The sequence below is a fragment of the Balaenoptera acutorostrata genome, chromosome 15 (genome assembly GCF_949987535.1).
Source record: "Balaenoptera acutorostrata chromosome 15, mBalAcu1.1, whole genome shotgun sequence".
Taxonomy (NCBI): Eukaryota; Metazoa; Chordata; class Mammalia; order Artiodactyla; family Balaenopteridae; genus Balaenoptera; species Balaenoptera acutorostrata.
In genome coordinates this window covers 84,319,371-84,343,182 of record NC_080078.1, presented here as the reverse complement: position 1 = coordinate 84,343,182, position 23,812 = coordinate 84,319,371, and the positions used below count along the sequence as shown (strand labels likewise).

The 23,812-nt window shown below is 51.9% G+C and overlaps 1 protein-coding gene across 1 annotated transcript in view; it reads left to right on the top strand.

The window, feature by feature from the left end:
- The window catches only part of BMP7 (bone morphogenetic protein 7), a 90,521-nt gene that overhangs the window by 44,739 nt on the left and 21,970 nt on the right, over positions 1 to 23,812 (top strand). Inside the window, exon 3 of the mRNA XM_007185262.2 lies at positions 17,035 to 17,183. Within this exon, the coding sequence (XP_007185324.2) occupies positions 17,035 to 17,183 (149 nt within the window). The remainder of the gene's footprint in view (positions 1 to 17,034; positions 17,184 to 23,812) is intronic.

Here is a 23,812-nt window from a genome sequence, read left to right as displayed (position 1 = left end):
TGCTCTGCCTGTTCATCCTTCCCCTCCCCTCAACTCCTGGCAACCACTGATCTTCTTACCGTCTCCATAAATTGGCTTTTTGCAGAATGTCATACAGTTAGAATCATACAGTATGTAATTATTATTATTAATTGTTAAAAAGAAGCTCCCAGGACTGGTCACATACTTTGTGAGACCCAGTGCAAAACGGAAACGTGGGACTACTTGTTAAAAATGCATTAAGGGGGACTTCCCTGGTGGTCCAGTGGTTAAGACTCTGCACTCCCACTGCAGGGGGCCCCGGGTTCGATCCCTGGTCAGGGTAAGATCCCATATGCCGTGCAACGTGGCCAAAAAAAAAAATGCATTAAGGATTTCAACGCAGTGACTGCCAAGCATTAAACCAAGCACGGAGTCCTTGTATGTGTGGGACCCTGGGCGATTGCCCAGGTCACATGCCCATGAGGCTGGCCCTGCAAGCGACCTGGGTGTAGATATCTGTTGCTGTCTATACACATATGAATGCTTCTCATCTGTACCTTGAAAGTCCAGTGCTTTAGTCCAGGGGTGCACACCTTCCACAGTCCAGCTCCAGCCTCACCTCCAGCTGCCGCCTGTACACACACACACACACACAGACACACAGATACACATACAGACGTATGCACACGCAGAGACACACAGGCACACAGCACACACAGATACACATACAGACGTATGCACACGTAGAGACACACAGGCACACAACACACACAGATACACATACAGACTATACACACACAGAAACACAGGCACACAACACACACAGATACACATACAGACGTATGCACACGCAGAGACACACAGGCACACAACACACAGAGATACACATACAGACGTATGCACACGCAGAAACACAGGCACACAACACACACAGATACACATACAGACGTATATACACACAGGCACACAGGCACACAACACACACAGATATACAGACGTATACATACACAGAGACACACAGGCACACGACACACACAGATACACATACAGACGTATACACACACAGAGACACACAGGCACACAACACACACAGATACACATACAGATGTATACACACACAGAGACACACAGGCACACAACATACACAGATACACATACAGATGTATACACACACAGAGACACACAGGCACACAACACACACAGATGGGGACACACACACACACACACCCGACCTATGGTCCAGCCAGCTTGGCTCTCGCACACCCCCCTTTTCTCCAGAGATACCTTGTTTTCTGGCCTCTGCTTTCCCCCAGCTGGTCTCCCTTCCCTGTCTCTTCAGTCCTGTCACTCTAGTTTAATCCCTCCACCCCCCTGGAAACCAGATTTTAGAAAAATATAATGTACTTTTTATTACTAGATCTTACTTCTTAGAATGGGTTTAGCGTCACAGAAACATTGACTAGATGGCACCCAGAGCTCCCGTACGCGCTGTACCCGGGCTCCCCTGTTAACCTCTTACATTAGTTTGGTGCATTTGCTATAGTTCAGGAGCCCATGTTGATGCATTATTATTGTGAACTGAAGTCAATAATTGACCCAGATTTTCTTGGTTTGTACCCAGTGTCTTTCTTCTGCTCCAGGACCCCATCCAGGACATCACATGACATTTAGTCATCACGTCTCCTTGGGCACATCTTGCCTGTGGGTTTCTTAGGCTCTGCTTGTTTCTGATGACCTTGACAGTCAACCAGCTTTTTTTTTTTTTTTAATAAATTTATTTATTTATTTTCGGCTGCGTTGGGTCTTCGTTACTGCGTGCGGGTTTTCTCTAGTTGCGGAGAGCGGGGGCTACTCTTTGTTGCGGTGCGGGGGCTTCTCATTGCGGTGGCTTCTCTTGTTGCAGAGCACGGGCTCTAGGCGCGTGGGCTTCAGTAGTTGTGGCTCTCAGGCTTCAGTAGCTGTGGTGTGAGGGCTTCAGTAGTTGTGGCTCTCGGGCTTCAGTAGTTGTGGCGCACGGACTTAGTTGCTCCGCAGCATGTGGGATCTTCCTCGACCAGGGCTCGAACCTGGGTCCCCTGCATTGGCAGGCGGATTCTTAACCACTGCGCCACGAGGGAAGCCCCTCAACCAGCTTTTGACAGAGTGTTTATACATAATCCTCTCCCACTGTTGCTTCGTCTGTCTCAACCTTACCTCTTTCAAACTCCAACTCGAATCCCGCATCCTCTGAACCTGGACGCAGGTGGTCAGGACCGCTAGGTCCTCAGCTTGGAGCACCTTGTGGCCTCTGGGGCTTTCAACCATTGCACACCACCCCCTTCTGGTGCCTGGCACAAGGCCTGTGGTTTCGCTTCTTGAACGGAAACTAGATTATGAGAGCCTTTTAGGGGGGAGGATTTTAAATTTTTTTGGCTCTTCCTCAGAACCTAGTTAGGGACTCTTTAAAGATGACACTTGGGTCCAAAAGCAGACTTCTTATTTCCCCTTGATGTCGTGAGGTTAGGGATTTGGGCTCAACCTTTGGCTCCAGGGTTGGGCCTGTAGGCTGGGGAAGTGGAGGAGTGGGGTGGTTTGTGAGCCAGGTTTTCGAGTGGGACTAAGAGTTAGAACGAGCAGCCTCCAAAGGAATCGGTCATCGTCCAAGGAAAGGAAATGGGGATTCTCCTTGGACAGCGCTTTCCATCAGAGCCCTGCTTTGTCAGGCATTACACGTGCAGCGGATCGGGGTGCCTCCCTGTGACCCTGAATTCCTAGGAGAAGAATCTGTGAGGCCCATAGTCTTGATTCCTGGGCTGGAAGAGGGACCGCCCACCGGCTTACCCTTCAGCGCTGGGTCTTCTCTCCCAGGTCCCACCCCTACCGGCCATCATTGGGGGGGTGGGTCCCTGCAATTTCTCCTGCAGCCCATGTCTGGCCTCCAAGGGTGGGCAACTCCTGCCGTGTTGGCCTCGCCAGCTGTGACCGGGGACAGGGCCTCCGTCCTTCCCCACTGCAATGGCTGACTGGCGCTGCACGCCAGATGCTTCCGCTCAGCACCGGCCTCTCCTGCCCAGGGCTTTCTCTGCCCCAGGAGGGTGTGCAGCTCACTGCAGAGTCAAAGCCCCTCACCTTCCATCGCAGGTGGATGTATACCCCAGCCTCCTCGCACCCAGGAAGCACCACGCTGACCTGTGTTCACGCAGCGCCCCAGGGGCCCAGCGGGTGTGAGCCCCAGATGTCCACAGCTCCGTGTTTTGGCCTCTTTCCATCCCTGCCTCACTTCCCGCCCCGCTCCAGGTGGCTCCTGGGGTCACTTCTCAGACGAACCACTTGCATTCAAGTCCTTGACTCAGGATCTGCTCCTGCGGGGGCCTCAGAATATGACAGAGGACGAGAGAGTGTGCACCTGGTAGGCTGTCGGGTTCAGCAGCGTCAGGCACCTGTGGCACCTGGCACAGCAGGTGTGTCCTCAGCCTTGCCTCTTCCTGCCGCCACTCTTCGGTTTAAGGAGCCCCAGTCTCAGACACCCCCTCCCTCCTCTGCATCGAGTTGGACCTGGCCTTTGTTTTCGAAAACCTTGACTATGGTGCTCACGACACTTGCTTCTGTCTGCGGACTGCACTGCTGAGCTCATTTCCTTTCTCCCTTGTCTGCCTGGTTCACTTAACTTTTCTTCGTCTGGGTTTGGAATCTTAAAACAGCCTGTGGTTGTTTAAAAAAAAAAAGTAGGAAAGATGACACAGCACAAAAACTGGGTTTGTGTTGGTGTGTTTATTCCTTGAGTGTGCGTGAAAGAGGCTGCATTTACCTTGTGCTATTTTGGTCTGGAGCTGGAGGCTGGAGGAAATGGGGCAACCGGGGAAAGTCTCGAAAGATGAGTCTCCCATCCTCGGCGTCTCGCCCGCCCACCTCCACGATGCCAGATGCAGGCAGCTGCCCAGGCACGTGGGATTTCCCATCTCAGAGTTCCGGGGCGCTCCCCACAAGGCCTGGTTGTTCTGGGGCGACCCCGGGGGCCTTTATGTTTCACCTCTGAGCACTGAAATCCCCAGCGCGGCTCACTTCTCATTGTTTGGTTTCCGTATGCATCCCACCCAGGGTGAACAGAATGCCAGGTCTCCAGGGTTCTGGAAATTCTGGGGCCCAAACCTTGGGATCTTAAGTAAGGAGGAACAACAGTTGGGTCCCAAAATAAATTTGAGATTGACTTTCTTCCCAGCCGCAGCCCCCTGCCTGTCTGCGTCCTCTTGGTTTCTCCTGACAGGTGCAGACCAAGGAGCTGACCTTGACAGAGTGCTGAGGGCACAGAAATGGAGGAGGTGAAGCCCAGGCAGCCGGGCGGCCTCCGGCTGGGGGTTGGCTGGGGGAGGTTTGGCTACCCTGTGATTACCTAGCCAGGACCTGTGGAAGGTGGGGAGTGTGGAGGTGCCTGGGGACGGACCAGTGTGTGTGACCAGGCAGCCTAGTGCCCGTGACCTGGGAGGGGGCTCCCGGTGGGTACAGGGTGGATGGTGGGCTGAGGCCCAGGGCACTGGAGGCAAATCCATCTCTGGAAGCACCTGAGTCCTTAGAAAAAACATTCACTCTTCCTTTTCAATAACACAGACTACAGAGAGTGACATCAGAAAACCTCCTTGGCTGATAGAAACTCCAAAGATACCAGCATATTCATTCAGCGGTGTTCTATTTGAGACCTACTATGTGCTATGTTGTTTGCTAGGTGCTGGGGCTCCGACGGAGGTGAGCAAAGTAGGACTGGTTCTGGCTGATAAGGAGCTTAAAATGTGTTGGGGAAAGAGGAAAACCCAAAGAACCATATGAACACATTTAAATTCTAGCCTGAGTGCTGGAAAGGAGAGGCTGCGAGGATGTATAATGGGGATGTCCCCATCAGGGTGTCAGTGGAAGCTTCCCTGAGGAGCTGCAGGATGCCCAGGTACGACAGAGGTGAAAGGATAGGGAACAGTCTTCCAGGCAGTGGGAACAGCATGTACCAAGGCCTGGAGTGGGCCAGAGTCTGGTATAGATGGCAGCCTAAAAGGAGGCTGGAGTGGCTGGCCCTGGGGGGCAGGTGGAAGGACAGTGGAGTGAGAGGAGGTGTCGGGGAGGGAGGGGGGCCAGACTACCCAGAGCCTATAGGAAGGGTGAGTAAATGCCCCCATGTGCCCACCTGGAATTAATAGTGCCTCCTTCCTCTCCCCAGAGTTTCCCAGTTTGGACCGGCAGTTACATCATCTCCCTTATCATGGAACACATTAGTGAATTTTGGCTTTCTTATCCTAAGACCTAATAAAGGGTTTAGGGCAGGGCAGTTAGCTGTTCAGAATCGGGGTTCCGACAACCTAGCTGGCTGCTGGGGACAGAGGGAGTGGGGGAGGAGGAGGGTGGAAGAAAGGCTCTGAGGTTCCTCCAGGTGGCCGCTCTCCCTCCACCCCGGGAGCATTTGTAAGCTTCCCTGAGCCTCAGTCTCCCGCCTGTGCAAGGGGACAAGAGCACCTGCCTGCCTCTCAGGTATCGTAGGGCTCGGTGGGCCGTCTCCACGCCAGACCTGTTCTATGATCATTGCATCTCGACAGAGTCAGAACGATGTGGTTGTGAGGGAATCTGCTGCTCCCCGGAGCCTTCAGCCTTGAGTCTTCAGCCCTGTGCCGGCACCTCGACTGTACCATCCCAGCTGATGCATCCTTAGAACAATCCTCATTGTTATCCCCACGTGACAAACAAGAGAACCTGAAGGACAGAGGTTGGCTTGCCCTGGGTCACTCCACAGGGATTTGATTTCAGCTTTCCTAGGACCCAAAGCTATGTGTCGTAATGCATACATCCCTGACCCCCCAAAGTGTGACCCAAGGACCACCCTGGCGACTTCATCACAAAGAGGATCCTGCGCTCCGCTTAGACCTCCTGGTTGTTTCCTCCTGCTGGTAGCTGCATCCCATTTTTAGGTCCAGACTTCATCCCTCTCCCCTCCTGCCCCCGTGATCTGCTCTCACACACAAGTTTGAGAGCCTCTGCAAGCACACTCCATGGCTGGAGGAGACATTTCTTTGCAGCAGGATTTCTCAGAACCTTTAAAGAGCGAATGTGCATTATGAAATCTCTTAAGAAGCAGTGATCCCGTGGTGCTTCCTGATCTTACTTGAATACAGAGCCTTTGTGATTTTCAGCCCTGTCATTTTCCCCCCTTGGACGTCTTATTCATGGGAGGCAGTTTTTATTTATTTATTTATTTATTTATTTATTTATTTATTTATTTATTTTTGCCCGTGTTGGGTCTTTGTTGCTGCACGTGGGCTTTCTCTAGTTGTGGCGAGCAGGGGCTACACTTCGTTGCGGTGCGCGGGCTTCTCATTGCGGTGGCTTCTCTTGTTGTGGAGCACGGGCTCTAGGCGTGCAGGCTTCTGTAGTTGTGCTGTGCGGGCTCAGGAGTTGTGGCTCGCGGGTTCTAGACTGCAGGCTCAGTAGTTGTGGCGCACGGGCTTTGTTGCTCCGCGGTGTGTGGCATCTCCCTGGACCAGGGCTCGAACCCGTGTCCCCTGCATTGGCAGGCAGATTCTTAACCACTGTGCCACCAAGGAAGCCCGGGAAGCAGTTTTTGAGACCTTGATAAACTCCAAATCCTTCCTCTTGCAGACGGACAGATTGAGACCCAGGCCTTAACAGCTGCTCATTTGCTCCCTGACTCCAGTGACACAGGCCTCTTGGACCCTGGGCAGGGGTGTTCTTGACCCTTCTGTGAATGCCCAGGTGGAAGATGGGGAAGGGAAGAGAGGAGGGAGAGACAGACAGACAGACAGACAGACAGGCAGATGGTCCTGGGGCAGGGAAGCTGTGGGCTGGTGACTCGTGCTCTGGCTGCGGGAGGAGAATATTGTGCATCTTTGTGTATTTTTCCACCTTTCTCCCCAAATGACTTAATTTTAGTCTTCCTGGATAGGTGCAGCCTTAAAAAAAAAAAAAAAGTGTTTAAAAAAAAACTTTGGACCTCTCTGACTTCATCTTCCCGTCCCGGGGACACCAGGGACTGTCTGGGTGACTTGGAAGAAGGTGGGGCATTCCCTGAAGCCCCAGGTGGGGTGCCGGGACCTGGGCTGGGTCCTCCCTGACCCGGGAGGCGAATGACAGCCATGCCCCATTTCCTCTGCCGGCCCCTTTGATCTCCTTCCCGGCTTCCCTGCAGGGCTGGTGTTTGCAGGCTGGGCTGTCTCCAGGTGCACAGCGGGCTGCTGGCTTCCCAGCCTGACTCAGCCTCAGCTGCGCCATGACTGCCCCGCTCCGTGACATCATGTTAGCCTGGGAAAGCTCTGGCTTCTCCATCACTCGCTGCCTTCTGAGGAACGTTCTCGAGACCCAGAAGCGGTTTACAACGTGCAGGGTTTTGAAATAAAATGTCCAGCCATGCAGTTTCCCAAAGAGCCACAGGGTGAGGGTCAGAGCAGGGGTGAGGGAGAGTTTGCCCAAAGCCAGTTATTTCCACTCCCTGGTTAAAACTCTTGCCAGCCTCCCAGTTCTCCCAGCATCTGAACCTTCCCGTGGCCAGGCCGCCCTGCAGCTCCGGGCCACCTCACGCCTCTGTGCTCACCGAGTACCTGCACCCCCTCCACGGTAGCCTCTCTCATGAGGCTTTGCGTATTCTGTTCCCTCTGCTGGAATGCCCTTCCTGCCCTCTTGGCTGCACCGGCCTTGCTCACCCCTCTGGCCTCCCTCAGGAGACACTTCCCAAGGAATGTCCTCCCTGGACAGCCTCACCCCCCCAAATCCAGTGCTTTCCTTTGTCTTGCTCACGCAGAGGGCACTTCCTCTCCTCCATTCCACTTAGTCAGGGTTGACTTGCCCTCACGATGGGATGCATCCATGGCCCATGGACCCAGAGCTCCGTCTGTGGCTGCTTTGTGCCTCTGGTTCCCAGCAGAACTCCTGAGACGTAGGAGGTGTTCAGAGTGTGTTTCAGGAGAGAAATTCTTAAGTTCTTCTGGCTGCTGTAACAAATTACCGCGAACTTAGTGGCGTAACACAAATTTGTTATCTTTTAGTTCTGGAGGTCAGAAGTCTGAAATGGGTCTCGCTGGGCTAAGAGGGAGATGTCTCCAGGGCTACCTTCCTTCTGCAGGCTCTAGGGAGAATCTGTTTCCTTGACTTTTCCAGCTTCTAGAGGCACCTGAATCCCTCGGCTGGTGGCCCCCGCCAGCAGTCACATCACTCGGTCCTCTGCTCTGTCCGACATCTCCTTCTCTGACCCTTCCGTCATCTTCTTTCACTTATAAGGACCCTTGTAATTACATGGGGCCCACCTGGATAATCCAGGGTAATCTCCCATCTCAGAAATCCTTGATTTAATCCCTTTTGCCATGTAATCCACAGGTTCTGGGGGTTAGATGTGGGTGTCTTTGAGGGGGTATCATTCCGCACACCACGTAATGTCAAGTTCTTTTCCCTTTTTCTGATGGCATTGGGGGGAACCTTGGCACTGGGCCAGCCACATTCTCTCTTGGATCCTCTCCACCTCCTCTAACCTCAGGGAGGGATTCTTGGCTGGGGGCACCGATGTGAAGAATGGGCCCATGTGCTTCATGTCACTTCCGGTCGGGGGCCGGCCGGTCACTAGCTGAGGATGCTGTCTTAACTCCCCTGCAGCTCAGTTGTCTCATCTATAAAGTAGGGGCTGTGATTATGTCTACCTGGTTGGAAGAGGAATGATTAGGTGAGAGAATGTCACTCAAGAGCTTGGCGCACAGTAGGTGCCCAGGATGCGGAGCTGGGGTGCTGATGCCCCCTGCCACCAGCGAGACCTCCTGGAGAGACCTTGGGTGACTCCGAATGTGGCCCTTCCAAACCCCAGCCTGCGTCTGCTCCCTGTCAGTGATGGGCTGTGTCTGAGGGATCCCAGAGGGAGTCAAGCTGGGTCTCGGCCTCCATCACACTGGCCTAGACTGAGGCCCGGGGCTGGGTTCTGATTCCCATGCAGCCACCAGCGGTCTGTGCACCAGACTCTGGTCTTCCGGGCTGAAAATTAAAGCATCCGGAGTAGATTTCCAAGGTCCTTTTTGGCTGTGAAGACCCTGCACTGCTGGGCCCCACTGGCAGGTGGAAGGCGGTGTCCTTCCTACAGCGCTCGAGGGTCGGGGGGAAGGAGAGTGAAACTGGGTCCTGAGACTGGTCAGGGACGGTCCCAGGTGACCAGGCAATGGGCACTGGGTGGCCCCGTGGGAATCCATTTCCCATGGGTCCTGTTCCTGCCTGGAAAACCCCGGGGGCCAGAGGAATCCCCAGGCTTCCATTCTCAGTCCCGGGGCTGTTTCCCTGGGAGCCGAGTGTATGCAAAGCATTAACAATGTCTCTGAGGCCCTGGTCGGAGCAGGTGGCATCTTGCATCCTGCGTGGGGCTCTTACTACTCTGGGAGAGGCTCGTGGGCGAAGGCCCTTGAGATCACAGTCTCTAAATAGTCTCTAAGGAGCCAGAGGGCAAAAAAAAAAAAAGGACTTTCCACCTTCCCACGTTGGAGATTTAAAAATACCCACTTTTCCGTTGTGGTCGGACTTTCCAGGGGAAGGTGGGCTGAGATGCTGGAAACTAGGTCAGGTGATGGTGTGGGCTTCCTCCTGCTTCCTCCATGGGTTAGATTTCGGCCGCTCTCATGGTGTCCCTGGCAGGAGGAGCCCGCAAGCCCCAGCAGCACTGTGTCCCCAGGCCGGTGGTTAAATATTAACACCCCTTCTGCCACGGAGTTGGGGTCACTGGCGGTTCACGCCTCGCGGAGAGCAGGGCTTTGGGGGAGGCTGGGTTTCAGGAGGGGTGAAGTCTGCCTTCTGGGTCTCCTGCTGTTTCTTTCATCGGAAGCAGCATGAGTAGGAGGAAGACCGGGTTTGTTCCCCAGCCCGGCTGCCTCTGTGAGCCTGGAGGAACGGGCAGAACTGTCCCCACCCAGAAGAGGGGGTGAAGCCAGGCCAGCCACCTTGCCTGTGTTTGTTCCACAGACGCAGTAAAACATGGAAACAATGTGGACCTCGTACTATCTCACTTCTTTCAGAAATAGATTGTGCTTGCCGACTTGCGACAACATCGATGTGTGTGTGTGTAGAGGCGAGAAACAGCCTCAGGGGGAATTGTTTCTGCAACTCCAGAGTATGTGCATCTAGGCTTTCCACGCATAGGTGTGTTAACCTTAAAAAAATTCTTAGCATCATGCCACTGTGCTCTATATTTTGGGCTTATTCACTCTTTAAAATATAGCTTTATTGGGATATATATTTCACATACCATCCATTTCAATCTTGTAAAGTATGTTATTCATTGGTTTTTAGTATATTCAGAGCTGTGCTATTTAAGGTTACCCTATTTAATCTTAGATGATATTCACCACCCCAAAGGAAACTCCATACGCATTAGCAGCCGGCCTCCCCTCATTTTTCCCCATCCTCAGCTATTGGAAACTACTAATCTTTCAGTCTCTGTGGATTTGCCTCTTCTGGACATTTCATATAAATAGAATCATACAATATGTGGTCCTTTGTGTCTGACTTCTTTTACTTAACATAATGATTTCAAAGTTCACCCATGTCGTAGCATGTGTCAGTGCTTCATTCCTTTTTACTGCCAAATAGTATTCCATGGTATGGGCTTAGCATGTTTTGTGTATCTGTTCATCATGTGATGGATATATGAGTTGTTTCCATTTTTTTTGGCTCTTATGAGTAATGCTGCTATGAACATTCATGTATAGGATTTTCATTTCTCTTGGGTAGTAAAATTATTGGGTCATATGCTAACTCTATGTTTTACCTCTTAAAAAACTGCTGTTCTATTTTCCAAATTCACTGCACGATTTCACATTCCCACCAGCAGTGTCTGAAGGTTCCAATTCCTCCACATCCTGGCCAACACTTGCTATTGTCTGTGTTTCTGGTTTTAGCTATCCTGCTGGCTGTGAAGTACTAACTTACTGTAGTTCTGATTTGCATTTCCCTAATGGCTAATCATGTTGGCCCTCTGTTCATATGTTCACTGGCCATTTGTATATCTTTAAAGAAATGTCTGTTCAAATTGGCCTTATCCATCTTTGGAATCAATAACATGTTAGCTTTACAATACAGGTTCTTACTTTGCCCTCTTCCATTTTCTTGACCAATTTGTATAAGAAGGAATTATCTCTTTTTTAAAAAATTTATTTATTTATGTATATATTTTATTTTTGGCTGCGTTGGGTCTTCATTGCTGCGCGCAGGGTTTCTCTAGTTGCGGCAAGTGAGGGCTACTCTTTGATGCGGTGCGCAGGCTTCTCACTGCGGTGGCTTCTCTTGTTGCGGAGCATGGGCTCTAGGTGCGCGGGCTTCAGTAGTTGTGGCACGCGGGCTCAGTAGTTGTGGCTCGTGGGCTTTAGAGCACAGACTCAGTAGTTGTGGCTCGCGGGCTTTAGAGCGCAGGCTCAGTAGTTGTGGCACATGGGCTTAGTTGCTCCGCAGCATGTGGGATCTTCCCGGACCAGGGCTTGAACCCGTGTCCCCTGCATTGGCAGGCGGATTCCTAACCACTGCACCACCAGGGAAGTCCAGAAGGAATTATCTCTTGATAATATGGTAAAAATACAGTATAAAACCATCTGGGTGTGGGGAAAGGCCTTTTATTTCTATTTCAATTTGTTAGTGCATATTGGGTGACTCAAATTTTCTACTTCCTTTTTTTTTTTTAACCAATCTTAGCATATTGTATTTTCCCAGAAATTTGCATACTACACATCCTGTTTTATGACACCTTTTTACTTAATACCGTGTTTCCCTCTTGTCAAGAAGTATGGATTTATATGGTCCTTTGACACAGCTGTGTAGCGCTTGGATACACCCTCTGTTTTTACCCGTCCCTCTCAGTAGATGGTATGTTTTCGGTTTTTCTGTTCTAAACAGTGTGACTGTTGTTTGGGTTCTATCTCTGTGGTGAACAAACCACCTACAACGCAGTGGCTAAAACAACAATCATTTAATTGCTCAGGAATTTGGGCAGGGCTCAGCTGGGCAGTTTTTCTACTCTTGGTAGCGTCTGTTGTAGTCCCTGATGAAGCTGAGAGCTTGGCTGGGGCTGGAACACCCTAGATGGCATGTCTGCTGAGGGCTGGCTTGGCTTGTCTCTCTCTCCCCTCATAGACCCCCCCCTCCTCCGCAGCCTCTGCCCCTTCCCCTTCCATGTCATCTCTCCCACAGAAGAGTCAGAGTTGCCAGTGCAGTGGGCAGCAGAAGCAGATCTGCTAAGCCTCTTCCGTCTTCCTCCTGGACATGGCAGGGCCTCCCCGCCACTGAGTCCACAACAAGTCAGGTGGTCAGCGTAGACGTCAGAGGTGGGAGCAGACCTCCTCCCCGATTTATGAGAGAGCTGCATGTGGGGAGGGAGAGGAGGAATTGTTGATGGCCATATTTGCAGAAAATCTCCGACTGCGAACATCCGGAGACAGTTGTCTGATGAGTGCTGGAGTCCAAGGCGAACGTTGTTTGAATGGACATGTGGTCTGTTGTTCCACGGATCTTGGGCAGTCATGGAATGACCGGGACCAACATAGATAAAGTTCCCATCCCAGGATTTCCTACCGTCCAACAGAATTTCCTACCATCCAATTTCCTACCGTCCAATTTCCTACAGTACACCAGCACTTACATGACTTGTAGTAACTATAGCGATGGTCTAGGAGCCGTGGGAGTTTGTCACTAGGCTAGTCTTCACTCGGCTTCCCCAGCTGCTGAAGAAGAGGGCATTCTCTCCATTTTACAGAGGAGGAAAGTGAGGCTCCGGAATGAGCTAGCTTGCTCTGCTTGCCTTCTCTGTTCCCTGCCACCTGGACGTCATCCCCCCTCTAGTATTTTCTCTGCTCCACACAATGTTGTGACAATAACACGCATCATGCAGCACTGAACAACCTCCTGGGTCTCTTGTCCCTTGGCCAGAGGGTGAGTTAAGGAGGTGATGGGGCTTAAGTACCAAGTCCTCAGGTCACACTTCCGGCGCTGTATCCTGGTTCTGTCACTTAGAAGGTTTTTTTTTTTTTTAATTTATTTATTATTTATTTTTGGCTGCATTGGGTCTTTGTTGCGGTGCACGGGCTTCTCATTGCGGTGGCTTCTCTTGTTGTGGAGCACAGGTTCTAGGCGCACAGGCTTCAGTAGTTGTGGCGCACGGGCTTAGTTGCTCCGCAGCATGTGCGATCTTCCCAGACCAGGGCTCGAACCCGTGTCCCCTGCATTGGCAGGCGAGTTCTTAACCACTGCACCACCAGGGAAGCCCCTGTCGCTTAGGAGGTTTATCCATGTGGGCAGTTGGCTTCCCCTCGTTGAACCTCACTTCCCTCATCTATAAAATGGGAACAGTAACCTGACTGTTGGAGATCAGGGAGCTGGTGCATGGAAAGCACCTAGATTCTTAGCAGAGGGAAAGGGGAAGGAGTGCATTTAGGTTCCCCGGGGCTCCCACCCTGAGCCGTTCTGCCTCTGCTGTCACCTGGGCTCGTCAGGGAGGCCAGTATGTTCATGGTAAATACAAACATCACAAAGGACTTGTTGGTTCCTCCCAGTTGTAAGAACCATTGTGTTCGAATAAGATACTGGAGGTGGCAGCGAGACATTCCCACTTCCCCGGCCGTCAGTCTGGACGCAGCTGCTGGGTAATTGCTCCCTTGTCCCGTTCACGCGGCCATCCTGGGGCTGGGCTTTCTGTCTCAAAGCAGAGTCTGTGTTAGCATCTCACTCCCCGCCGCCTCGGCAGGGCTTTCCTGTCCCGATGCCTTCCACGAAGGTTCGGCTCTTCCCAGCAAGCCCGGAACGAACTGCGAGCTAGGGCTCAGGAGAGGGACTCCGCACACGCACGCATGTTGATTCACGATGAGTCAACGCTCGCCTGTAACATCTGGCCCTCAGTGTCCCGGCTGTAATAAGAGAACGTTTAGTACCGTTTGGCAAGGCGTTCACTGTTCAAAGGCCCAATTCCATTCCCTAAATTGCTATTCATTGTTTTACTGTCCATCAGGGCCTATCCAGATATCTGGTCACATTTTCCGGCAAATAATTTTCCAGCGAAGTCGCCACCCAGGTCTGTGACTTCTGTGCTGTGGTATAGAGGCTGCCTACCGGGGCCCTGGGAGCCCGAGCGAGTGAGGGAATTGTTTTGACTCGGACTGGTGTTTCTTCTCTCATCTGTTAATTATCGAGAGCAGCGAACTGGTTCGTTGACAGTCTTGGTAATCTCCATAGCCAGGAAAGCCATCAAGGCAGATTGGAGATGAAGACAGTGGAAATTCTTGTTTGGAAGTTTAAAATCTGTGTGGACGTCCCCACCAAGTCAGTTCTGAAACTACCTCTGAAAAAGGCACTGGGAAGAAGTAGAAGTAAACGGATCATGAAAGATTGTCTCGTTATTTTAATTCAGTTTGGCCATGAAAGTCAAAGTGTCCTCAAAATATTCTGTGGCTCTGAAAAGACGTCCTTGCCCGCCTGCTCTCTCTGTATTACAGAGGCAGCAAATGTCCTACAGTCACCAGGGACTGCGGTTTGGCTGGTCAAGAGACAATGCACTGTCCTGTAGCGTGACTCCGTTCTGCTGGCCGTAAGATCAGAAGTCGTATCTCGTTCACGTGCGTGACATAATGTAATTCAGCATTTTCTGAATTGGGTTCCGGCGATTATCGAGTATCACTTAAAAAGTGGGATTTTGGGGGGGCGTGAGGTGGGGATAACCCCTGTTTCCATCTTGTGGTCCTGGTGATGTTGTCCATCACCATGGAGTGGGGTGCCCAGCCCTCCCGTGGCCAAGGGTGGGGCAGGGACTTGACAAGGCCAACTAGATCCTCTGCCCTCAGACTTTTGGATGGAGAGAGTCAAAGAGGGAAATACAGCTCAAATTCATTCCCTCACTCCCAAAAACTGTGCCTTGATGAGACAGCCCTGCACCCTCTCAGCTGTCTTGGCTCCTGTCTGCTTCTGAGCCTGGCTCTCCACCCTGTGTAGATTTCTCTGAGTGACCCGTTAATCTCCCAGTACATTTCCGCTGGGTTCCAAGTGAAAGTAAATTTGAGACACTGGGTAACATTACCAATTTGTTTTCTGCATGCATGCCTTCTCTGAGTCTTATACATTTTAATATGCTTGGTAAATGTCTAATGTGTTATGATGCAACAGAGATCTCACAAACTTGGAGGTCTCCAGACCACACAGGAAAGATGAAGAGGGTGGTCAGCACTAGTTTTAGGAGGGAGAGCAGGGGATGGGGTCAATAGGGAGATTGTGCCTCATCTCAAGGAGGGGGTATCTGCTGCTCGCTTCAGCTGATGGCTTAGTGAGTTATATACAGTGTGTTTAATTCGCCAAAGGCTCTGAAATGATGACAACGACACTTGAGCAAAGGCAACGTCCGGAAGACCTTCTCTTCTTGTATGGTTGCAAGCCTCACAGGGGGCCCGATTCGGTTCCAGGCCTGCCTCAGCTGTGTGCTAGCAGTGTAACCCTGTGCAAACAGCTTTGCCTTTCTGAGCCTCTGTTCTGAGACCTGCACAGTGGTACAGTTAATATTACCCACCTCAGAGAGTTATTGTAGGAACTCAGTGACATGATCTGGGCAGGCAGTTCAACCCAGGGCTTGGCAGGTGGTAAGTGCTCAATCAGTAGTTGGTACATCTGATAAGGTGTGAGCAGAGAAAATTCACCTGAATTCCCAGGAAAATTAGATCCCTCCAGGTATGATAGAGACTGTCAGTACCCTGGGGCAGGAGCTGGTTGGGTGCTGTTCATCATTGGACCCACAGCCTGGTACAATGTAGGAGCTCAAATATCCTAATTGACTATCGAAGGACTCAAAATATTTAAACTTTGAATCCTTATAATTAAAAGTGCAAAAGAGACATTAAGATATCTTACATACTAGAATTCTACTATCTAGGAATGTAAAAATCCAGCCATCCATCCATACATCCATCCATCTATCCATCCATCTTCCATCCATGCATCCATCAATCTTCCATCCATCCATCCATCAATCTTCCATCCATCCATCCATCCATCCATCCATCTTCCATCCATGCATCCATCAATCTTCCATCCATCCATCCATCCATCTATCCATCCATCTTCCATCTATCCATCCATCCATCTTCCATCCATCCATCCATCCATCCATCTTCCATCCATCCATCCATCCAGCCAGCCAGCCATCCATCTATCCATCCATCTTCCATCTATCCATCCATCCATCTTCCATCCATCCATCCGTACATCCATCCATCTTCCATCTATCCATCCATCCATCTTCCATCCATCCATCCATCCGTACATCCATCCATCTTCCATCTATCCATCCATCCATCCATCCATCCATCTTCCATCCATTCATCCTCCATCCACTACAAGGTCAATTGTGGTTTTACCCATTTGGCTACTACAAATCTGAGGAAGAGAGAATTAAAGGACTCCCTCTATTAATGATGTCAGTCTGCATGGGGGTCCACCTCCTAACACTTGGTGGGCTCATGAAGAAGTTGCACAGTGTGGAAATGAGGAGCGTCTGCACTGGTGCTCAGCCGCCTGGGCTCAAACCCCCAGTCTAGCAACTTCCTGGCTACATGACCTTGGGCATGTCATGGTTTTACCATGGATTCATGGGAGATGATAGTACTCCCACAGCTTAGGGTTGTGAGGACTGAATGAGAATGTGCGCACCACACTGGGGACAGCGCCTGGCGAGTGGTGAATAAGCCAGCGAAAGGGGACTTCTGTTCCCTGAGACTTCCGGCCTCACGGAGGCTGTGAAATTGCTGCCTTCCTGTGCTCTGTCTCACTGGCATCCCCCCTGATGAATCTGAAGGACGCATCTGTCTCGTAGCAGCTCCCTGTCTCCTGCACGTATCTCTTTACACCTCTTCTGCACTCCGTCTCCCCACCACGGCTGCTACCTGGGGATCTCCATGGCTGGCTCTTGGTCTGATGAACCCACTTTGGGGGGACTGACAGACCTCCTGCCAGCTCCCCCGCCTCACAAGGTCCTCCTGTCCGTCAGTGGCTGGCTGGCTCACGGGGGGACCGAGCCATGACCTGCTGACCCGGAGCCTGCGTCTCTCTCCTCTCTTGCAGGGAGTCGGACCTGTTCCTGCTCGACAGCCGCACCCTCTGGGCCTTGGAGGAGGGCTGGCTGGTGTTCGACATCACGGCCACCAGCAACCACTGGGTGGTCAACCCACGGCACAACCTGGGCCTGCAGCTCTCGGTGGAGACTCTGGATGGTAAGTCCCCACCGCCACGCCAGCTCGTGCCGGTGCGGCCCGCAGCCATGGACCCGAGGAGGATCTCGGCGGTCCACGTGCTCGTCTCTATCAGGACCAGGCTTCCCCTGCCCCCTCCCCCATCAGTACTTACTCTCCAGCTTTTTGATCCAAAACGAAAGCAGTCCCTACCCCTTTTGCATAAGATGATTACACAGTTGGCCAGAGCTGGGTTGGGTGAGGCCTAGTTGCTCACAGCAGCATGGGTGGCCTCCCGCTTTTCGAAATGCAGACTCTCTGGCCCGTCCCAGGCCTGCTGCATCAGAACCTGCACTTTAGCTGAGCCTCCGGTGATGCCCGAACATAGAACGTGCTGATGCAGGCTCCTCAAACTCAGGACACAGGACATTCTGGGGTGTCCTGGGCATTGTTGGATGTTTAACAGTATCCCCGGCCTCTACCCACTAGATAGATAGATAGCCTCCTCCACTTGTGACACCCATAAAATGTCTCCAGACGTTGCCAAGTGTCCCATGCGGGGCATGGTTGCCCCAGTTAAGGACCACCACACTGATACGAGGCATTAACCCTCTTCCAAGAGACTGAATGTGGTGCTGAGTCCCAGATACTTGGAGAATGTGCTGTCCGCCCGCCCTCCCCCAGCACCTCTCCCGCACCCCACGCCCATCTTTTCTGAGGAGGGCAGACAGGAAAGCACGTGCAGGACTAGGGTGGGCCCGGCTGTGCCGATCTCTCCTTCCCCAAAGCGTATTTCTTATTAAGTGGGGATGCCTTTAGGGTGGGTAACTTCTTCCTTACACCAGTTTACAAAAGAATTATTTTAGAATAGGTAATACATGTGCCTGGCTCAAAATTCAAAAGTTACAGCCCTGTGCAACAGTGAGTAGTTTCCCTCTGACCTCCTTCCTCCAGCTGCTGAGTTCCACCTCCCAGCGGCAGCTATCTCCACGTTATTGGGTGTCTTTCTGTTCAGAGATGCCTTCTGGGTATCTAAGCAATTACATATAGATTGTGCTTTCCTTTTTTTTTTTTCCTCCCACAAATACTATCATAGTATATACAGTGTTCTTCGCTTTGCTTTTTTCACCGGACAGCGTATCTCGGAGGTTGGTCTTTTCTCCGCTGTTAAAGAGCTTCCTTAGTCTTTAGAGGCTGTTGTGTCTTTGTGTATGTGTGGAGTGGACACAGCTCTGCCACTCACTCACTGTGTGACTTCGGACAACTTCGCTAACGTCCCAGAGCCTTGGCTTCTCATCTCCAACCCTTGGGTAATAAGAGAGCCTGGGTTATCGGGTTGTTCTGAGAATGAGTGAGTTAATACAGGAAGAGTTTTAAAAATAATGCCCGAAGGTACAAAGGAATTCCCTGGGACTCTTGCAAAAATGCAGATTCTGTTTCAGCAGGTCTGGGACGGATGGGAGGCTGTGGTCCAAACAGCCCCCGAGTGATGCAGAGGCTGCCGGTCCCTGGACAGTGCTTTGAGTAGTGAGGGCTGAGAACAGGACCCGGCTCGTAATACACGTGCCCTAAATGAAAGGAGTTGTTGTTGTCGTTGTTTTTGTTGTGTTACTACCACCAAGAGTAACACATCCACTCCACCCAGGAGGGACGTCTAGGGTTTTCCCGTCTTCCGCTCCCATAAACAGGGCTGCAGTGGAGAACCTCAGCACATGTGTCCTTGGACACTTGAGTAGGTGTAGGTCTAGGAACAATTCCTGAAAGTGGCATGTCTGTAGTTTTGGGGAGTTTTTTGCAATATTTTATTTATTTGTTTAGGCGGCACACAGGATCTTTTAGTTGCGGCATGCAGGCTCTTCGTTGTGGCACGCGTGTGGGATCTAGTTCCCCGAGCAGGGATCGAACCCGGGCCCCCTGCATTGGGAGCGCAGTCTTACCCACTGGACCCCCAGGGAAGTCCTTGTTTGTAGTTTTGATCGGTATTGCCAGTTTACCCTCCGGAGAGGTCTTTCCATTTGCGCCCGCCACCGGCAATGCACGAGGGCACCTGTGTCCCCTTCTTTGTCGGGACAACCTCTCAAATGTACCTGTCTTTGCTGATCCGATAGATGATGCGTGGGATCTTGTAGTTTTGCTTTGCTTTTCTCTCCTCTGTGCGAGGTTGAGCCCTTACTCGAATACGCCGTTTGCAGTTTCCTCCCTGCGAACCTCTGTCTCCTCTGCCCATTGCTCGCATAGGGTGTCGGTCTTTTTCTGCTTTATATTTTAGGGACATTTTGCCCTTGGTGATTTGAGCTGCAAGTATTGTTCCAGCTTTTAGTTTTTCTTTTTACTGTGTTTAATTCTGGGTTTGGCCAAGTGGATTTGGAAAATGTAGATAAATTTTATAATTTTTTCCCCAGAATTATCCGCCTAAGGTCACATGCTATGTGGGAGGGGGCCACAGAGTTTAGGACCACACTCGTCTTCTTTCCAGTCTGGTCTTCTTTCTACTGATTGTCTCCCGCAGGCTCCCCACCCCACCAAACCTTCCCCTTTTCATGCCCCTGACACTTTATAGTGGGGTCCTAGAAGATGCTGGAGTTTCCCATTGCTCTATACTGGGTTGGCAAACTATGCACGGTGGACCAAATTCAGCCTCCAGCCTGTTTTTGGGTGCCTGTGCGCTAAGAATAGTTTTCAAAATTTTAAATGGCTAAGAAAAATTTGAAAAAGAATATTTTGTGACACATAGAATTATAGGAAATTCACATTTTGGTGTCCATAAATAAAGTTTTATTAGTACACAGTCACACTTACTGGTTTATGTATATCACCTGGGCCTGCTTTTGTGCTGCAGCAGCAGAGTTGAGTAGTTGTAACAGAGACGCTATGGCCCACAAAGCTGAAAATATTATTTTCAGAAATACTATTTACAGAAGGAGTTTGCAACCCCTGCTCTATACCAGAATTTCTCAAACTGTGTTCCGTGAAGAGTCATGATCAGTTAAGTGCAAGAAATGCTAGGTTGGATAAACTAAACAGGTTTCACTGCAGGACTTATCAGAGCCTTTATTTTGCTGATGTCCATTGTGAATCTCCTGATAGGGTATACAGCATAGAAGAATTCCAAACTTATTTGGCGATAGAATCATTCAACTCTTGTTTGTCCTTAAAAGCCCCTGTGGAACATAGTGGAGATGAGGCACAAATGAGGCTAAGGGAGACTTGATTGACCTCTTCAGAGTGACCATTTCCCTGAACTTGTGGGTATTGGCCTGACCTGCCAACTTGATCCAATGGGTCATGTGCTCCTTTATCCTGCCTGCCCTTCTGGCTCAGGGTGGCACAGGTTTGGTTTTTCTCTTAAGTGACACTCAACCCAGGCCTGCCATCCCCTTTCTCCCCCACAGTCAGGGACTTCGTCCCCCTTTTGCCTCCAGCGTCTGCTCCCCCCAACCTGTGGCTGAGGCTCAGGGTTTATTGACGTGGCACAGCCTGATGGTGACATGGGCTCGGGCTCAGGAGCTGGCCAGACTCCCCAGGTTCAAGTCCCAGCTCTGCTGTTTCTAGCCACATGACCCAGGGTGAGTCACTTAATGTCCCTCATCTGGAAAATGGGGTTAATAATAGTTTCCACCTCCCAGGGTGGTTGCAAAGGATTAGATGAGCTCATGCAAGTGAAGAGCTTAATTGCTTAACATGTGGTAGCTGCTAAGCACAAAGTAAGTGCTTTCTGCCATTGTCTCCTGTGATCCTCACCATTACCAGCGGGGTAGATGCTATCATTAACATCCCCGAGGGACAGGTGACGAAACTGGGGCCCCTGAGAGTTGCTGAGGCCTGGGGACCCCTCTCCATCCAGGGGGAGCGTAGCCTAGTGGCCGCAAGATGCTGCCTAGAGCCAGGGTAAGGATTAGACGCCATGCCCCTGACTTGATGCCCCATCTCCTCCCCTCCTAAATGGGGCCCTGGGGGCCGGGCATGGATGCTGCCACCCTGGGACCCGGCTTGTCCAGGTGCTGTGCACGCCGATGCGGCAAGTTTAGTCTGGTTGCCTGGGTCAGGGAAGGACCGCCCACCCAGACCGTCAGGGAGGAGGAAAGTATTCAATGGCCAACTGGGCGTATGAGGTTTTGCATCTTTTGGGGGATGAGATAAGAAGCAAGTGAGCCCAGCATTTCTGAGACCACAGGCTCCTAGCTGGGACATCGTTTCCCTCCATGGTATTTCTCCCACGTGTTGTCCTTCACAGTCCCCCTGGGTGGCACACTGAGCATACGGATTCCCGGGCTCCACCCCCAGACCCACTGATGGCGATTCCCCAAGGATGGGCCCAGGAATCTGCCTTTTCTCACAGGCTCCTTCTAACTTGGGGTCTGGCCCAGTGATAACACTCTGCCCCGTGTTTTGGGGTACCCTGTTTATAAGATGGTGCCCCGGCTGGCCAAGTCCACTCAGGTCTAAACCTGGGTCAGAACCTTTTCATGTTGGATACCTACACAGGTGAAAGACCAGCAGGGGCTGCTGGGGAGTCCGTGGATTCTGGGGTGCGTTTGATGGGCAGGCCGATGCGCACATACTGTGTGCCAGCCCTGCGTTGCCTGTAGGGACAGCCGGGCCCCTGCCCGGGGACCACCTACTAGCATTAACATAAACTCCGACAGCACCTGGAGAAGATGGGGTTTCAGGGCGTGGCACCCGTGCCCAGCTCCCAGTGCCCCATCTGGGAGGGGAGGAGATGGGGCACTGAGTCGGGTACAGCATCTTGCAGCCACTGGGCACCTGCCAGAATATGCAGCCAGGTCACCTCCGGGGCCTCAGTTTCCTCACCCATACAATGGGCACGTTGATGATAGTAATTCGGGCCAGCTTGCTTAGTGAGGCACAGACGTCACAGACCCTCTTTCCTGATATTTGGTGCGACATGAGGTGAGCCCCGGCTCACCGGGTCTCCAAATGCGGCCTGAGACCACCCAGGAAGCGTGCGTCTGTTCCCCCTTCCTCCAGCTGCGGCCCTCCTGTTAGTCACCCCTCGGAGTAGAGCGGAGCGGTGCAGCTGAGGCCTCCGCCAGCCAGCGAGCCTGTGTGGGGAGAAGCCCGTAAACCCCCCGGGCACCTGGGGCTCATCAGGAGCCCAGCAGGGAGCCTCGTCTCATCTCTGAGGACAGGACGCTGCGGGAAGGAGGGCTGGCGTCTGCTGTCTTTCCTTGTACAGAGGACAAGAGGAGAGGCAGCGCCCCCCTGAACCCCCAGGGCAGCGGAAGAGGGGAGGAGAGGCACCCTGAGCAGAGGGGACCTGACACCAGTGTGGAGGGCTCGCCAGCTGGCAAGGGGGCTGTCTAGGCGGTGCTGGTGCCCTCGCTGCCGGCCAGGCCCCGTGCTCGGTTCCGGTACAGGACCAGAGTGGGGACATTCTGGCGGCTCCTGCACCGACTCCAGTGCCCGATAGCCTGACGCTCCGCGGGGCAGCCTCGTGTGATCTGGGACGGCTGGTCCAACCTCCTGATGCCTTGTCCCTTCATCTGTTCCTCGGGCATAATTATGGCTGGGAGGAAGAAAAGAGTGAATTCATGTAAAAATGCTGAGCCCTGGGCTGGCACCCTGTCCACGCTCGTGAGTGTTAGATATTATTATTGCTGTTATCGATGTGTTTAATTCTCACAGTGACCCTGCCCAGGTAGCACGTTTGTTATGGCCAGCATCTTACAGGTGAGGAGACAGAGGCCGAGAAGGCCAAGCAACTTGACTAAAGTTACTCTGCTCCCAGGGTAGACCTGGGCTTTGCTGCAGATTCTGACTCCAGACTTGCTCATTGCTGGAAAGCCTTTCGAGGAATGTGGTCACCAGTGGCCACACCTTGAGGGGCAGTGTGTAATTAACAGGCCCCTGCTGGGTGCACGGCTGGGCCACCCAGACAGAGAGCCTGGGACCCTATAGCATCCTGGTTTCTGCCTGGCTCTTCTCTCCACATCCCCTTTCCTGGGAAGAGAGTTTGAAAAAGGACCCGGAAGACAGTGGGCTTCCCACAGGACTAAGTGGAGGAGGCAGCGTCACAGAAGTGGCCAGGGGGTCCTCCCTGCATTCAGAAATGTTAAAACTTGGTTTATGACCATCTTGGTATAACGATGAATATAATCCTGGCTGGATTAAAAATGAAAACATTTTCTCCAACCCTAAAAAGTTCATGTTTTTTCTTCTGATTTTAAGAGATGTTATAACATTTTCCCAGGCCCCTAAAAGTGCTGTGGGCCTGGCCACGGTGCCTGACGGATCCCAGCCTGTAGAGCAATGCTGAACCTTCCCAGCCCCGGCACCTGGTGGTCAGAACCGGCTTCCTACAGTCAAGAGCATTTTGCCCATGTTGAAAGCACATTTATTCACTCAACAAACATTTGTGTGGAGCTATGATGGACCCGGGACTGTGGCAGGCACCGGGGCTACGGCTTGGATAGGACAAGGCTTTTGCTCACATTCTCATAGGAAGAGGCAGACGGTGAAGGGACCATATGCTGAAGGTCAGGGATGAGGCCCTGAAGACAAGTTCTGAGGTTCTGAGGACGGCTTCGGAGGGCTTCCTGCACACGGTGTTCCTGGTGCCGCTGTCCATCCCAAAGAGGCGGGGAGGTGAAGACTGCTTTGGGCTGGAGACTCCATCGTCTTTGCAGATACAGAAGCACCTAGTCCTTTGT